General features: G+C 38.7%; 1 protein-coding gene across 3 annotated transcripts in view; it reads right to left on the reverse strand.

Annotated features, from left to right (window-relative positions):
* Positions 1 to 15,901, reverse strand: part of UPP2 (uridine phosphorylase 2) — a 454,968-nt gene that overhangs the window by 425,477 nt on the left and 13,590 nt on the right. For all 3 annotated transcript variants that reach the window (XR_014245560.1, XM_082395371.1, XM_082395372.1), the window contains exons 3-4: positions 9,012 to 9,170; positions 1,944 to 2,058 (exon numbers count right to left, since the gene is read on the reverse strand). Coding sequence is in view for 2 of the 3 variants with exons in the window: in XM_082395371.1 (XP_082251497.1) it covers positions 1,944 to 2,058; positions 9,012 to 9,170 (274 nt within the window). In the remaining variant the exon portion in view is untranslated. The remainder of the gene's footprint in view (positions 1 to 1,943; positions 2,059 to 9,011; positions 9,171 to 15,901) is intronic.

Genomic DNA, 15,901 nt, shown 5'->3' on the forward strand with positions numbered 1-15,901 from the left:
GTATAGAAAAAATTTACCAACCCCTACCATAGCACATAGCCATATCCTTCTGGGTTCTTAATAAATTCCAATGTGGATCAACATGGGGTTAATTTAGAAGATCCAGCTAGAGACCCAAGGTAGGCTCTGATGATAGAGCCTCGGTGAGTCAGATACTTTTTAAAGAAATCAAACAAGTATCTTCTTGAATTACTCACAGTGTCCTAAAAACAGGAAAGTGACTGAGAAGGAAGTTGAAAATGTGGAAATCAAAAATGAAGTTATTCACATGACATCCTAATATTTAGATGCATTAGAGCATTTATATCCCAGTTAAAGTCTCTTAAAGGCCAAGACACTATTTATTCGAGTACCTCATCATCATGAAGTTTTGTTGGCTCATCTAAAGAGTGGTAACATCAGCAAAAAAAAAAAAAAAAAACAACAAACTACACATCCTTCATCTCCAAATCAATGTTTTTAAGACGAAACAAACACATCTTATTGATAAGCTAAGAGTTCTTAATGAGAACAGAACTTCAAAATGATAGATAATCCACAACAGCACATTGCTTTAATTTCCCACAATTCATAGACCTTCATTGTGCTACATGGGCTGTATGTATCATGTTACCATCAAACAAAAGACCTAGAATCCATGACCATGAGCTGGATGGTCAGCAGGTTGCTTTGCCCACACTGAACACTTGTTAATATCAAGGGGCAACCACAGCAGTCAGGATGGTACATTGCATGGGCATGGGCTATGCAGATAGATCCTTGTATCCCACAACTCAAGAATTATGTGCAATCTTAATAACAGTGTTAGCCATTTCATCCCCAAATGCATCATTCCCTACTATTGTTTATTTGGGATAACATTGGATAAACAACAGTCCAGAATGATGCCTGATCTAATAACGATTGCTAACATTCTCCTTCTCTTTCTGGGTGGACATCCATAGATGTCCTTCTTTAATCCATCTATGAGGGCCTTGGCTGGACTTTATTCCTGTACCACAGCTGTGGAAAGGGCATGATATTTTTGAACATGTTTGTTTCTAGTGAAGCATGACTCAGCCATCTGTGTAATTCTAAGACCAAAGTCTCAGCCTTTTTTTTTTTTATAATTCCCATTCAGTCCTGTCACTCTGTCAACCAAACCTTTCCAGTTACAATGCCCTGTCTGTATTTGCATTTGGTGACATAGTAGAATCATCCCCTTGCAAGACCTGCTCCTGAAGAAGAGGTTGAAAAAGAAGAAGGTCTCCACAGAACTTTACCTCAGCCCAGGGTGGATGTATAAACAAGGCTCCTGACTAGCTGCCTGACCAGCCAAGGAAGAAGGGAGGAGAGGAGGCTCTGAGAAAACCTTAGGAAGCATCACCCAACTCTGCCCTAAAAGCCTGGCCTGATCTCTTCTGCTGTGTTGATGAGGAAAAGACCCAGCCAAGAAAAGGGTAGTCACTGACATGAGCTAAAAGCAATGTTTTCCTAAGAGCTATTGATGTCTGCTTACTTAGCTGATAAACAAGGCAAGTCTTAGTGATTTATTTTTTTTACTTGAAAGCACTTATTTCTGTCACTTATAAAATTCCTAAGCTTCAAAATCTATTCGAACCCTCAAAACTTACTCTTATCCTCAAAACATATTTCCTAGCAATCTTCCACTCTTCCCCTTAAGAACACCTAAGTCCATCTGGGCAGTGGGCAGCGGAATGTCTCACGCCAGGTTTCCATGCAGGGAAAAAGAGAAAGATTATATACACATGTATTTCTTTAAATTCTTTTAATTTTCTTTAAATTTAAATTTCTCAATTGCCTCAAGCCCAGCCTCCTGACACTTTTTAGCCCATCTGGGTTTCTTCTGGTCTCTGAGTACGTTGGTGTGTTACCACACCAACAGCTTACCCTGTATGGAACAACCACTTGGATGTAATACTATATAAATCAATCCATCTCACCTATTCCCCCTGATGTACCAATTCTGATAATGGTCACGTCACAGCACCGGGCATGGTACAGTAATTTAATGAGTTCATGAAGCATAATAGAAATGGAGGGGATGCCCATGCCATGCTGTGGAGAGAAAAGGGAAAGTCATTATACATCTTGCAGACTGATAACACACACAGGACATATTTACTTCCTTCATTACAAGTTAACAGCCCTCAGGTAAATTTACGTAATCATTATGACTTTGCCATAGCTGAGGAAAACGTAAGGCAGCTCTAACTGACGCCCACATGACATGCTGATAGATGGGTCCATCTGTGATGATCAAAGAGAGGCATCTCCCTGTCAGTTAAACTGAGTTCAGCCCTCATTGTCAAGAGCAGAAGGTGGGGATGGCGTGGTGTACTGGTGTGTCAGGGCAGTGCCATTTCTCAGCTCCCCACTGGGCTCTTCACAGTGAGTTTTGAAACAGAGCTCTTTGCAAGATTGACTTGATTTTGAGGAAATATAGATTTGGCTACCATGTATTTAGTCCTTTTCTACTATACTAAATGAAAGAGTAAATCCATTTCATTGCTCGCATGTGTCCTTGTTCATTTGTTGATAATTCTGTATGAGCTCTGAAAGGCACAAGGGTAGAGATGTGGGTTACATCTACACCTAACAATTTGGAGTATTTAATGGATACACATTCAGTATATAGATCATGACTGCAACTCTGGTCTTCCTCGGCATTTGGAAGAGTAGAATCAATGTCACAGAATAAGGGTCAACACAGGTTAGAGGATTTGGCCGCTCCTCGTGGTTACAGTATGTTCTAATAATGCTCCAGAAAGATCCTCCATGATGGAATTTGTAGTAGCTGGAGCTAAGTTTAGAATTGGTGTATATTTCCTTCCTAATATAACACGAGAGAGTCAAATGTGGTCTTCAGTATTCTACTCTTGGGCACAAAGACTTTGTGTGCAGAAAAGCACCAGGGGCATCTTGGCAGTTAGGTGATGGCTTACACTAATTCTTCATTAACAAATCTAGAAAACCATTACAGCCATGACCACAATATTTTCACCTGAGTTCCCTTCTCACCATCAAGAATATTAAACTATGGAAACTTTGAACCTCTGGGTTTCCCATTTTTGGTTGCCATGGAACATGTTCTGACTTCCAAATGTATTGTAAGTCTCCTAGAGGCTATCAGTCAAACCTGTATTAGTTGTATGTCCAAGATTCAGTAACACAATAATACTGGGAGACTTTAACACCTCACTTACACCAATCGACATATCATCCAGACAGAAAATTAATAAGGCAACACAGATTTAAATGACACAATAGACCAGATAGATTTAATTGATATTTATAGGACATTCCATCTGAAAACAGCAGATTACACTTCCTTCTCAAGTGCACAGGTAACATTCTCCAGGATAGATCACATCTTGGGTCACAAATCAAGCCTCGGGAAATTTAAGAAAACTGAAATCACATCAAGCATCTTTTCCGACCACAACACTATGAGATTAGAAATAAATTACAGGGAAAGAAATGTAAAAAACACAAGCACATGGAAGCTAAACAATACGTTACTAAATAACCAAGAGATCACTGAAGAAATCAAAGAGGGAATCAAAAAATACCTAGAGACAAGTGACAATGAAAACACGATAACCCAAAACCTATGGGGTGCAGCAAAGGCAGTCCTAAGAGGGAAGTTTATAGCATTACAGTCCTACTCAAGAACCAAGAAAAATCGCAAATAAATAATCTAACCTTACACCTAAAGGAACTAGAGAAAGAAGAACAAACAAAACCCAAAGTTAGTAGATGGAAAGAAATCATAAATGTCAGAGCAGAAAGAAATGAAATAGAAACAAAGAAAACAATAGCAAAGATCAATAAAACTAAAAGCTGGTTCTTTGAGAAGATAAACAAAATTGATAAACCTTTAGCTAGACTCATCAAGAAAAATAGGGAGATGACTTAAATCAATAAAGTTAGCAATGAAAAAGGAGAAGTTACAACGGACACCACAGAAATACAAAGCATCGTAAGAGACTACTACAAGCAACTCTATGCCAATAAAATGGACAACCTGGAAGAAATGGACAAATACTTAGAAAGGTATAACCTTCCAAGACTGAACCAGGAAGAAACAGAAAATATGAACAAACCAATCACAAGTAATGAAATTGAAACTGTGATGAAAAATCTTCCAACAAACAAAAGTCCAGGACCAGATGACTTCACAGGTGAATTCTATCAAACATTTAGAGAAGAGCTAACACCCATCCTTCTCAAGCTCTTCCAAAAAATTGCAGAGGAAGGAACACTCCCAAACTCATTCTACGAGGCCACCATCACCCTGATTCCAAAACCAGACAAAGATACTACAAAAAAAGAAAGTTACAGACCAATATCACTGATGAATATAGATGCAAAAATCCTCAACAAAATACTAGCAAACAGAATCCAACAACACATTAAAAGGATCATACACCATGATCAAGTGGGATTTATCCCAGGGTTGCAAGGATTCTTCAATATACAAAAAATCAATCAATGTGATACACCATATTAACAAATTGGAGAATAAAAACCATATGATCACCTCAGTAGATGCAGAAAAAGCTTTTGACAACATTCAACACCAATTTATTGATAAAAACTCTCCAGAAAGTGGGCATAGAGGGAGCCTACCTCAACACAATAAAGGCCATATATGACAAACCCACAGCAAACATCATTCTCAATGGTGAAAAATGGAAACCATTTCCTCTAAGATCAGGAACAAGACAAGGCTGTCCACTCTTGCCACTATTATTCAACGTAGTTTTGGAAGTTCTAGCCATGGCAATCAGAGAAGAAAAAGAAATAAAAGGAATACCAATTGGAAAAGAAGAAGTAAAACTGTCACTGTTTGCAGATGACATGATACTGTACATAGATAATCCTAAGGATGCCACCAGAAAACTACTAGAGCTAATCAATGAATTTGGTAAAGTTGCAGGATACAAAATTAATGCAAGAAATCTCTTGCATTCCTATACAATAAAAACGAAAGATCAGACAGAGAAATTAAGGTAACAATCCCATTCACCATTGCAACAAAAAGAATAAAATACCTAGAAATAAACCTACCTAAGGAGGTAAAAGACCTGTACTCAGAAAACTGTAAGACACTGATGAAAGAAACCAAAGATGACACAAACAGATGAAGAGATATACCGTGTTCCTGGAATGGAAGAATCAATATTGTAAAAATGACTCTACTACCCAAAGCAATCTACAGATTCAATGCAATCCCTATCAAATTACCAATGGCACTTTTTACAGAACTAGAACAAAAAATCTTAAAATTTATATGGAGACACAAAAGACCCCTAATAGCCAAAGCAATCTTGAGGGAAGAAAATGGAGCTGGAGGAATCAGACTCTCCGACTTCAGACTATACTACAAAGCTTCAGTAATCAAGACAGTATGGTACTGGCACAAAAACAGAAATATAGATCAATGGAACAGGATAGAAAGCACAGAGATAAACCCACACACCTATGGTCAACTAATCAATGACAAAGGAGGCAAGGATATACAATGGAGAAAAGACAGTCTCTTCAATAAGTGGTGCTGGGAAAACTGGACAGCTACATGTAAAAGAATGAAATTAGAACACTCCCTAACACCATACACAAAAATAAACTCCAAATGGATTAAAGACCTAAATGTAAGACCAGACACCGTAAACCTCTTAGTGGAAAACATAGGAAGAACACTCTTGGACATAAACCACAGCAAGATCTTTTTTGACCCACCTCCTAGAGTAATGGAAATAAAAACAAAAACAAATGAGCCCTAATGAAACTTAAAAGCTTTTGCAAAGCAAAGGAAACTATAAACAAGACGAAAAGACAACCCTCAGAATGGGAGAAAATATTTGCAAACGAATCAACAGACAAAGGATTAATCTCCAAAATATATAAACAGCTCATGCAACTCAATATTAAAAAAACAAACAACCGAGTCCAAAAATGGGCAGAAGATCTAAAGAGACATTTCTCCAAAGAAGACATGCAGATGGCCAAGAGGCACATGAAAATCTGCTCAACATCACTAATTATTAGAGAAATGCAAATCAAAACTGCAATGAGGTATACCTTACACCAGTTAGAATGGGCATCATCAGAAAATCTACAAACAACAAATGCTGGAGAGGGTGTGGAGAAAAGGGAACCCTCTTGCACTGTTGGTGGGAATGTAAATTGATGCAGCCACTATGGAGAACAGGATGGAGGTTCCTTAAAAAACTAAAACTAGAATTACCATATGACCCAGCAATCCCACTACTGGGCATATACCCAAAGAAAACCATAATTCAAAAAGACACATGCACCCCAATGTTCATTGCAGCACTATTTACAATAACCAGGTCATAGAAGCAACCTAAATGCCCATCGACAGACAAATGGATAAAGAAGATGTGGTACGTATATACAATGGGATATTACTCAGCCATAAAAAGGAATGAAATTGGGTCATTTGTAGAGACGCGGATGGATCTAGAGACTGTCATACAAAGTGAAGTAAGTCAGAAAGAGAAAATCAACTATTGTATATTAATGCATTTATTTGGAATCTAGAAAAATGGTACAGATGAACCGGTTTGCAAGGCAGAAATAGAGACACAGATGTAGAGAACAAACGTATGGACACCAAGGGGGGAAAGCGACCGAGGGTGGGGGTGGTGGTGGGATGAATTGGGAGATTGGGATTGACAAATATACACTAATATGCATAAAATAGGTAATTAATAAGAACCTGCTGTTTAAAAAAAATAATAAAATTCAAAAAAAAAGAACAATGCTGAAGGAAAAAAAAATAAGTAAAAATGATAACCCCCCCAATAAAGACAGCAATTAATCAGTTAAATAAAAGCAACTACAATATCAACAAAAAGAAACAAATAAAATGTATATTCTATCACCCATTGACAAAATAATACCAAAACATTAGAAAAAAAATCTGAATTGATACATGAAATACACACAAAACAGCTGTTATAGCAGACTATTTGAAGAATAGAGGAAATTTGAAGGAAACTTTAGAGAGATACATACATACACACATACATGCATACACGTATCGATGATAGATGGAAAGAAAAAGAGGAAAGAAAGAAAAAAGAAAGAAATAAAAAGAAAGAAAGAAAGAAAAAGAAAGAAAGAAAGAAAAGAAAAAAAGAAAGGAAAGAAAGGAAGAAAGGAAGGAAGAAAGGAAGAGAGAAAGAAAGAGAGAAAGAAAGAAATCAGATAGATGGGTAGATACATACACAAAAGTTGGAAACATGTATATCACTAATTCTGAATATGGCTACAGTTCCTTATTTGCATTTTTCTGTATTTTTTAAGTTGATCAAAATTAAAAACATTACTTAATCAAAAAAAAAAAAATGTATGTCCAAGATTAACAAGACTGGACTCTACCACTAATGAGTAAACTCTCTAAATCTCATTTCCTCAATTGTATATTAAGAAAATGAACCATTATTTAATCTATTAGGTTCCTCCTAAATCAGATATTTGATAGGTTTATGATTATCACTTAATATGTGGCATGGTGATAAAATGACAAATGGGCTTGTATGTTTCTGCTAGACTCTCTATCTTTCTTTCTCTCTCTCTCTCTCTCTCACACACACACACACACACACACACACACACACACACACACCTCAGCAGCTGCTGGAAAGGAAGAATTTTCAAAGAAGCGGTCTCAACTGGAAATCCTCTTTCTGCCTAGTGAGGTTCATTTCTAATTGTCTGACCCCTCTGGACATGATGCATATTTCAGTTCTTTTTCCCTGATGGACAGCAGGATCAGTCTACTGCTGTTTTTATATCTTACTCTGAAGTTTTACTACTTGTTTATGATAGTTTCACATTTTTATAAATTTTACTTTTCTGTCCCTACCCATTGTGCAAAAAAAGGACAAAGAGTTGTAGTCTAAAAGTCAAACAAAAGTTAGCAGGACAAAATGTGCCAAGATCAGGGGTTACTCAGTTTCTTTCTAATGTAGCTTTTCTGTAATTGTTGAATGAATGAATGAACGAATGGATTCTCCCATGTGAGCCCAAAGCAGGTTTCATGTATTTTGTCCCAGAGGGGAGACCAACTTGGCTGTCCCACTGGTGTTGCATAATTTTCCCTTCTTCAGTCTAGGCTTCCAGCCATGATCATCCATCCTTCCATCTCCACGTACCATAGAGCAATTGATAGATAGTAGTTATTCCCCAGTGCGGGAGTCACATATAATCCAGCTCCTTAGAATTATCACATCTCTGTAGTGGATTCTTCCCTTGTCACCTGGCATGCTTAGCTGTGCCCCTTATGAGAGCTGCAGTGTCCAGATATGTACAGACTCAGAGCTATCGTTTCAGAATACAGCCCTGTGGCAGAGAGACCCACTTGGAAGGCAAGCTGGGTGCACATGCATATACACTCTGCTAAGGGTATGCTGTCCTGAGTCCAAGAGGGAAAGGGTCTCTGTGTTCCCTAAAATTGCAAGTCATTCCACTTTCATATTGTCTCAGGACACTGTGTGTCCAGAGCTGTTAACATATTCTAAATACAGGAGAGCAGTTTGCAAGAGCTCCATGGAAATGTATTAGCAGCTTTTCAGTGAGCATATTACAGTGTTAAATGGCACCACTTGGGTAATCCTGAAAATTGGCCCCTGTGTACTAAAAGCCCAACATTCCCAAAGCTGGATAAAGGATAGAGGAGAAAAAATTTCTGGTGGCTTATTAATCAGTTACAAACTAAAGAGAGGAAGTGTGCTTTGAGGGTTTTTTCCCCCTAACTTGCATAGCTAAGTGGTAACTAATAAAGCAAACCAAAGTAGCACTGAATGTTATTTTCTGCCCCTAGGACTTTTTCCAACTATGAATGTCACACCTGGACACTTAATTTATTGTGTGAAAATACAAAGCAGGAGGGGAAAAAGAACTCCTGTATTTGGAAGTTCCCACTTTCTTTTGCTAGCTTGTGATGACTACGTGACGTGCAGCCATTGAGTACTTACACTGATAGAGAGCACGGGACCAATTTTGTACATACAATATCTGTCAGTCCCGGCGCAGATGTCCTTGACGTCCTCTTCACTGTCTTCCAATCTGAGCTCCTTGTGCATAAAGAGTGCAAATGCTTTCATTCTGTTAGGGCTTCCACCAACGCAGACAAACTGTTAATAAAAATAAACAATCACCTGCCTTAGTAACTGAGATAAAAAGCAAGGGTCAGCTTTCAACTTTAATGTTTTTATTTTATTTTTCAATTATATTCTTAAGGGTATATGTAGATGTTATGGGTTATGTTCATGAGTTAACTAATTGGCATCATTAACCGGTAAATAAGGCAACCAGAAACATAGTTTATGCACATAATTAGTAATGAAAAAGATAATCACAAAATCAAAGTAAGTGTTGATTTTGTTCAGGTGGGTGTTTCCTGGTGTTTTTGTCATGGTGAACATCAAGAAGCATCTTAAGCAGATATAGGCAGCTTATTGTTGGGCATTAGTGGGCTATAGGCTTAATGTGTCAATTCTGAGGACATGGAAATAAGTAACATGAGAACTACAAGTTTAGATGTGTTTTCTGATTCCACATTCCCAATCATACGTTTTTATTATAAAATATACTACGTTAATTTAAAGCTTTAAAGAAAGCACATCAAGACTTTCCAACTTCTCATTCAGAAGACATTTTCATGGAACAAGCCTTATCATTGTAGACTAGAAATCTCACTACGGTATTTCTTCATTTCCAACAATTTGGTTTTATTTTTGTCTTATTCACATTTTAACATCTCTGAAATTACAATATGGATTGCGGTCAAGAGTGTCAAATCTAATAAAATATGGTAATAAAATTGTCTGGTGGTTGCTTGTGCAATAGCCTCTTAGGGGTACATCAGTCCCAGGGATGGGAGAGGTGGATGTCAGAGAGAGGATGGGCATGGCCTAAGAGCAGCGTGGATGAGCAGCCACACTGGTGGGGACCAGGGCTCAGCAGTGAGGAGGAGGAGTGGCAGCAGATGTCAGAGACCCGAGGAAGCACAGCCTACAGAAAGGTGCCAGGTGCAAAGTCATTCTGGAATCTGAGCTGAGCAGTGAGGTGCACAGAGTCTGAAGAGGCTCCGAGTCAGAGAGATAAGGCAACACAGTGGTTAAAGGACTAACCTTTGAGGTTAGAGAAACCTGGCTTTACACCCCAACCGTGTCTCTGATTAAGTAGTTTGTTCAGTGTTATACATGTAATCTCTACATGCCTCAGATTATCATCTCCAAAATAGAAACAGACAAACAACAACAACAACAACAACAAAAAAAGTAGTATCCTTCAGAGGGTTTTCGTGAGGATAAGATGGGATTGAACATGATGGGGGACAAAGCCAGGCACTTTCTGAGTGGTCAACAAATGGCAACTTCCATTTTTCATATCATAGAGCAATTTCCTAGCCCTGCTTTTGAGCTTGCTTATTTGTTTCTGTATTTGTGGAATTTAGTGCAAATGAAGCTAGTTCAAATCCAGTAAGGAAAAGGCAGCTGGTAGTGCCTGACTGATGTGGGCAGCGTTAGGCAGAGCTTCAGAAGGATTGCCAGTGAGGCCCCTCACAGGGATAAAGAGTATCTGCCTAAGGAAATAACTAACTGAGGTTGTAGAATTAGGTGCCCGATTCACAATTTACTGTGAGTATTGGGTGGTCTCATTACATGATGCATTTTATTTCCATTTAGCAAAAATTCCTGTGCCACCCTCATTCTCGATTGTGGGATGTAATTATCCTTTTATCCAGGCCCTCTGCCTCTCTTCTACCCTCATTATTATCTTTTCTGTGTCTTTCTTATGAGTTTCTCTGTTGGGGCCTAAAGTTGGTAATGAACTGCAATGAAAGTTAGCCATCAAGGCTGAGTAGCAAAGAGGATAAGACCATGGTCTAAGGTAAGTTTTTAAATTAGTATTGATTATTCGTGAAATTTTCCCCTCTGTTCATATGGATAGTTAAGACTTGGCTCAAGATCCAAGTACAAGGAGGTCATTTTTGTTGTTGTTGTTTCCTTTCTACAAAATACAGTAGTTTGAAAATAACCTCAGTGTGTGGTGCCAGTAAATGTAAATTACAACTATTCAGATTGACCATAAAACCAAAACAGATGTTGGAAGAGCTTGTGGTTTGAATTCTTCTTTGAACTGTAGATATTGCTGTAATCAGCAGGAATTTCTGAATGTTTCTGGAGACATAAAGATGATAAGTGTAGACAAAAGCGTTTTTGTTCTTGAAGACTTACTTCTAAATCAGACTTACTAAATATCACCTCTGGACACAATTTTCAGTCTGGCTGCTTTGACGAGGAGGAAAATATGGCTGAAGACCACCAACCAACAATGACTTTAAGTGACACTTTCTGTGATTTATGTCCCCCCCAAAAAATGATCATTTGTCCTGGTTTTGTCAAAGAAGATAGAAATGTCTTGGGAAGGAGTCTGAAGCATTACAAAACTATGTTAAGGACTTTGCCTAAAGACTGCCAGAATGAACTCACTTTCAAATATGCCTAGTGTCTTGAAAGACTTAGCTTTGCCATGTTGTATTTATCTGGTCCTACTGCAGTATATGTATTTTGTCTGTTAATAAAGGAGTATAGAGACTTAAAATACATATTACATAGTGTTATAAGATAATGCTTTTCCATGTTACTTGAAATTTCTAGGGAGAGATTGGAGGGTACCAGTTACTGATTTTATAAAAGATATATTTGGAGGTTGAATTTGAGTAGATAACTTCTAAAGATAGTCCACTATATTTTTCAACTGATTGATTGATTCAAGTCTATATGACAAAAGACATTAGCTGTTTACCAAAACTGTTCCCCCTTCTTTCTGGGCACACTACTAAACTCAACTTCCCAGCTTTCTCTTCAGTTAGATGAGGCCATATGCCTGAGTTCCAGCTGCTAGAATGTGAACAGAAATGATGAGTGTCACTTCCAGTTCTAGCCCATAGAAATCTCCCATTGGTGATCCTATAGATTGTCTTCTGTTCGTCTGCTGAATGGGTGCTGACACCCAGGGAAACTTTGCAAGGCACTCCTTGAAGGTGACAGAGCAACAAGATAGAAGGAGCCTGGGTCCCTAATCACCAATTGGAGGAAAGCCACCGATTGACCAGGAACACCCACTTGGTACTCAGTGTGAGTGAGAAACAAACTTACATTGTGTTAAGCCATTGATATTTTGAAGTAGCAACTAACAAAACCTTTTAAGTATAGTAAGTAAGAAAATGAATAAAATAGGAATGGTTGTCAGAATCTTTAAGATTTAAAATTTTGCACACCCAGAGTTCTCCTTTTCTTTGAAGATAGTGCTATTAATAATGATTATCATCTCTGTGAAGACAAGGCTGAGTTTTCAGGTACTGATGGATTATGTCCTCTCTTGTTAGCTAGAATTGCTGCCCTGGTATTTAAGGGAGTCGAGAAATTGAACCTAGCATGTTCTTATTCAAAGATAAGAATGTAACTGGAAGGAGACAAGTTTCTGAGAAGAGCATCTATAAATATGTCAGACTTTACCTGTTGCCTCTAAAGAATAGGTTAAACAGCCAGTTCTGATCATTTGGAACTACGTTACCTGCTCACCAATCTACACCCCCACCACCACACACACACACTTTTGCCTCCTGTGCATCAAAATGGCCCAATCAATAGAGTGGTTCTCTGGTAGAAAAAAATGGGTTCTAAACCAGAGCATGTCTTTTTATCCAAAAGAGAATCTATTGAAATGGTCCACAGCCAGGTGGATTATGAGCTTATAAGGTTGGATAGTGGTTATGACAAAGTATGAGAATAAGTGCTGATAAAAATCTAGTCAGGTAGAGAGACAGATACCTAGATATGTAAATAATAGATCACTTTCTATCTCAAAAACATCAGTCTTTTTAGTTATTAATTAGATGTTCATGTTAGTTTATTAATTATGATAGATCATTTAATTAATCAGAATTATCCTTATGTAAGGGTCCTGGAAAAGTCATTGTGAGGCATGAACCTCAAACCTAACATTTGAATTCAGATAAAGTCCAATTAATGAGTATCAAAGACAGCCTTGATCAATTTACTCTTGGAGCATAAACATCAGAAACAGCAGTAGGAAAAGAGGTTCCACTGAAAAGATGAAGCAAAAGATTGAGGGAGGCCATGAAAGAGCAAAGAGCCGCTGACTGCAGAGGAGTAGGGAAATGGGCGGGTCACATCCAATCAGCCCGCACCATCACACCTGTGCCCTAGGAGAGATGGGAGGGGGAGGGAGCAATGTAGCCCCTACTGTTAATGAATATCATAGATTTATTTCTTCTCCTCCCCTGCCCCGCCACCCTTCCTTCCTTCTCCTCCTCCTCCTTCTTTGTCTAGCTAACCTCCTCCTCCTCTTCCTCCCCTTTCTTCAATGCCCCCTGTCAATTAACGGACTATTCTCAGTTACAATGACTCAAAAAGCCCAGCTAGTGCAGTGGGCAAGAACCCTGGAAATTGGACTTAGAAGAATTTGGTCCAAGTCCTAGCTCTGCCACTATATAGTGTAATTTGTTAACCACCTTTGACCACTCTGAATTCAATTTCCTTGTTTTATGGAGGAAATGAATATCTGCTACACCCACCTAAAAGAGGGAATGTGAAGATTTGAGATAGTGGATCTGAGAGCTTTTATTTTTGTTCTTGTAATTGCTAAAGGAGTGAATAAAAGTCAGATGAAAACTGCACAATTCTCTAGTGGTGGGACTGTGATTAGGTGTAGGCCTTTTAGAAAACAAAAAAACATTTTAAAGTTCATTCCCTTTGACCATTTCTGTAAATCATCTTAATAGACTTAAATGTGAAAAAATTATAGGTACAAAAATATCCATTTGAGTGCTGTTTATGATAGAAAATACTTCAACATTAAAGTCAGTAGTAGACTATGTAATGTATGGCACAGGCACTTGGCATCCATAAACCATGTGTTTCAAAGAGAACATTATAATATGGGGAAATGTTAATGACATAAAGTTAAGTGAAAAACACAGACTGTAAAGTTATGTAATTCCAACTATTTAAAAATCTATTTGTTAAAAAGAACTGAAAGAAAAGAAAATAGGTTGATGGCATCTTTGTTTAGCTGGTAGGGGTTTTTTAAGATGTGTTTTTAAAAATCATTGTTCTAGATTGGTTCAAGATGGCAGAGTAGAAGGACATGTGCTCACTCCCTCTTGCAAGAGCACTGGAATCACAACTAACTGCTGAACAATCTTCGACAGGGAGACACTGGAACTCACCAAAAGAGATACCCCACATCCAAAGACAAAGGAGAAGCCTCAGTGAGATGGCAGGAGGGGTGCAATCACAATAAAATCAAATCTCATAACCACTAGGTGGGTGACTCACAAACTAGAGAACAATTATACCACAGAAGTCCACCCACTGGAGTGAAGGTTCTGAGCCCCACGTCAGGCTTCCCAACCTGGGGGTCCAGCAACGGAAGGAGGAATTCCCAGAAAATCAGACTTTGAAGGCTAGTGGGATTTGACTGTAGGACTTTGACAGGACTGGGTGAAATAGAGACTCCACTCTTAGAGGGCACACACAAAGTAGTGTGCACATCAAGACCCAGAGGGAAGGAACAGTGACCCCATAGGAGACTGAACCAGACCTACCTGCTAGTGTTGGAGGGTCTCCTGCAGAGGTGGGGGGTGGCTGTGGCTCACCATGGGGACAAGGACACTGGCAGCAGAAGGTCTGGGAAGTACTCCTTGGCATAAGCCCTCCCGGAGTCCACCATTAGCCCCACCAAACATCCTATAGCCTCCAGTGCTGGGCTGCTTCAGGCCAAACAACCAACAGGGAGGGAACTCAGCCCCACCCATCAGCAGACAAGCAGATTAAAGTTGTACTGAACACTGCCCACCAGAGCAACACCCAGCTCTGCCCACCACCAGTGCCTCCCATCAGGAAGCTTGCACAGGCCTCTTAGATAGCCTCATCCACCAGAGGACAGACAGCAGAAGCAAGAAGAACTACAATCCTGCAGCCTGTGGAACGAAAACCACATTCACAGAATGATAGACAAAATGAAAAGGCAGAGGACTATGTGTCAGATGAAGGAAAATGATAAAACCCCAGAAAAACAATTAAATTAAGTGAAGATAGGCAACCTTCCAGAAAAAGAATTCAGAATAATGATAGTGAAGATGATCCAGGACCTTGGAAAAAGAATGGAGGCAAAGATCGAGAAGATGCAAGAAATGTTTAACAAAGACCTAGAAGAATTAAAGAACAAACAAACACAGATGAACAATACAATAACTGAAATGAAAAATACACTAGAAGGAATCAAGAGCAGAATAACTGAGAAGTGACCTGGAAGACAGAGTGGTGGAATTCACTGCTGCAGAACAGAATAAAGAAAAAAGAATGAAAAGAAATGAAGACAGCCTAAGAGACCAATGGGACAACATTAAACACACCAACATTCACATTATAGGGGTCGCAGAAGGAGAAGAGAGAGAGAAAGGACCCAAGAAAATGTTTGAAGAGATTATAGTCGAAAACTTCCCTAACATGGGAAAGGAAATAGCCACCCAAGTCCAGGAAGTACAGAGAGTCCCAGGCAGGATAAATCCAAGGAGAAACATGCCAAGACATATAGTAATCAAATTGACAAAAATTAAAGACAAAGAAAAATTATTAAAAGCAACAAGGGAAAAATGACAAATAACATATAAAGGAACTCCCATAAGATTAACAGCTGATTTCTCAGAATAAATTCTACAAGCCAGAAGGGAGTGGCACGATATATTTAAAGTGATGAAAGGAGAGAGCCTACAACCAAGATTACTCTACCCAGCAAGGATCTCATTCAGATTCGACAGAGAAATCAA

This window comes from Balaenoptera borealis, assembly GCF_965194805.1.
Source record: "Balaenoptera borealis genome assembly, chromosome: 6".
In the NCBI taxonomy this organism is placed as follows: domain Eukaryota; kingdom Metazoa; phylum Chordata; class Mammalia; order Artiodactyla; family Balaenopteridae; genus Balaenoptera; species Balaenoptera borealis.